Source organism: Triticum aestivum, unplaced genomic scaffold (genome assembly GCF_018294505.1).
Source record: "Triticum aestivum cultivar Chinese Spring unplaced genomic scaffold, IWGSC CS RefSeq v2.1 scaffold225164, whole genome shotgun sequence".
NCBI classification, from domain to species: domain Eukaryota; kingdom Viridiplantae; phylum Streptophyta; class Magnoliopsida; order Poales; family Poaceae; genus Triticum; species Triticum aestivum.
Genome location: NW_025247836.1, coordinates 1 through 2,376, shown reverse-complemented (window position 1 = coordinate 2,376; position 2,376 = coordinate 1). Strand labels below are relative to the sequence as shown.

General features: G+C 50.2%; 1 protein-coding gene across 1 annotated transcript; it reads left to right on the top strand.

Moving 5' to 3' along the window:
* Positions 1-582: 582 nt before the first annotated feature.
* Positions 583-1,365, top strand: LOC123177202 (mavicyanin-like). The gene has a single exon (XM_044591082.1). It carries the CDS (start codon positions 653-655, stop codon positions 1,166-1,168), a length of 516 nt encoding a protein of 171 aa, XP_044447017.1. The 5' UTR covers positions 583-652; the 3' UTR covers positions 1,169-1,365.
* Positions 1,366-2,376: the final 1,011 nt, after the last annotated feature.

Here is a 2,376-nt window from a genome sequence, read left to right as displayed (position 1 = left end):
GCACGTTTGTACCGTGCACCTATGCAGAGTGTTCGGCTGCACATGGCCTCCAAATCAATAGGCCCCTAATTTTCTATGTAATAGAGTAGTGATAATGAGCTTCAAAAAAAAAGCGTAGTGATAATGACAAATTTAGATCTTATTAATTTAGGTATATAGGTTAACATTATAGTGACCAAATGTAACATTTGTACTTGATATTAAATTAGTACATATAAATAAATCATTCCAAATAAATTATGCTTTATAAAAATAATGCTTTGGACACTTGGATCTAGATATGTGGATCGTGATAGTCTACGTCATGTCTTCTATAGACGGAGTCGATACTGAAGAAAAAGGAAAGGAACGCGTGAAATGGTCAGGAGGCCAAGAGCACAGTCCAGTCTTGACCAAGTACGTACCAGCTGCATGCGTAGCTTGCTTGTGTTCCCATCTACACAACATTCAAAGTCCAAAATTCAGCAGGTACACCCACTCGACGCTTCCACCAACCTCACACGTTTCTCCAACTCACCCGGGCATAGCCTGTACAGTATAAATAGGACCCGGCACAGCCGCCTAGCAAGCAAACACATTCTCCCGCTGAAGGATCAATACATCACCTGCCTTATAATCTCCTCTGCAAGCTCTTCTTCCATTTCCAACCGCAATGGCTGCGAGGAGAACCATTCTTCTCGCCATGGCTGCCATGGCCATCCTGAGCACGGCGTCTGCGGCAATCTACAACGTGGGCGAGCCGGGCGGCGCATGGGACCTCAGCACCAACTACGGCACTTGGGCGTCCTCTAGGAACTTCCAAACCAACGACCAGATCGTCTTCAAGTACTCCCCTCAGGCACACGACGTCCTCGAGGTCAGCAAGGCAGACTACGACTCTTGTAGCACCGCCAGCCCCGTCACCATTCTCAACTCCGGGAATGATGTTGTCACCCTCAACGCCACCGGCACCCGCTACTTCATCTGCGGATTCCCTGGTCATTGTGCGGGTGGCATGAAGGTTAAGATTGATGTCATGCCAGGCTCCTCCTCTACGTCACCTGCCCCGGCCAGCGGCCCAAGTGCAACCAACGCACCCCCGCCGACACCTGTCTCCACCGCCACCAATGTGGAGGCCACCGGGTTTGGCCTCGCCGTTTTGCTTGCTGTTGTCGGCCTCATGGCTTGAGAGTGCATCTCCACATTCGCAGGCACATGTGTACTTTATGTTTAGTTAGGAAATTATTACTAGCAATTATCTGTGTGTATACTCAAGTAGTTATGTGTATGTTGGATGTATTTGGGCTTTGCGTTTTACTGATTCATTTTGGAGGATTTGTTAAAAAAGATTATTTTAGTCTTATAGAACATTTGTCCTGAAACACGTTCGTTCTGAACCGTAAGAGCCCAGACTTTTGTAACTTAAACTTGCATTACAGAAAGATATACACATAGATTGGACATGCAATTAGTCTGCCCCGATTGTAAATGAACTATCCCAAAAGAACCAGCTGCCACAAATGGTGGAGAACAATTCGGATGGCCCCCGCCCGAACATACTGGATCAAAATCGTCTGGCCAAAAAATCATGTCCTTTGCTCGTGGAATGCCATACATGTTCATGTTTCTGGTGTTGCAAGGGACAATCACCGTCGTCGAGGGAAAGAGAGCCATGGGAATGGGTGATGGGTGCTTTTCGGGAGTGAATTCTTCCTTGTTATGTTCTTGTGGCTGGAGAACGATGACTATCGATGCTCTGAGAGACCAAAATCTCCCCACTCTAAGCCCCATCGTTCAGAACTATAAAAATACATGCGGCATTGGGTAAAAGTGATCCATCCAGGGATAGATAGGTCATGGCCCACGCGGCGCGGCACAACATTTCACCTCCGGCCGGATCCGCCACCTCCATTGGAACCGGATGCTGCTCCTCTTCCTCCTCGTTCTGCTACTCCTCCTCCTCCGGCTCTAGCGAGTCCGGAGGTAGGCCAGCTACGATGCGGGCGACACGCCTCGCCCAGATCTCCTCCTCGATCCGGAAGTGGCGCTCTGGCGTGAGCATAGCATAGGTCGTCTTCTTTTATCGGGCCAGGGCGGACGGCGAGGGAAGAGGGAGATGGACAAGGAGAGAAATGTGCTCCGACTGGAACAACGGAGAGGGCAGAAGAGGTTGTGGCTAGAGTTGGGGACGTCGGCCGGCTCAAATAGACGGACTTTGGCCTCGGGCATCGAGCCGAAGCGGCGCCACACGGCGGTCGCACCCTCACCGGAGGAGAAGCCCGTTGAGCTGTTGGGTTTCGGGGCAATTCTGTGTCGGACCCAGTCGTCAGTCCGACATGGCGGATGCGCCTGGACGTTTCAGGCCTATTTGAGACACCCGTCTGAGTCTTTTTTTTT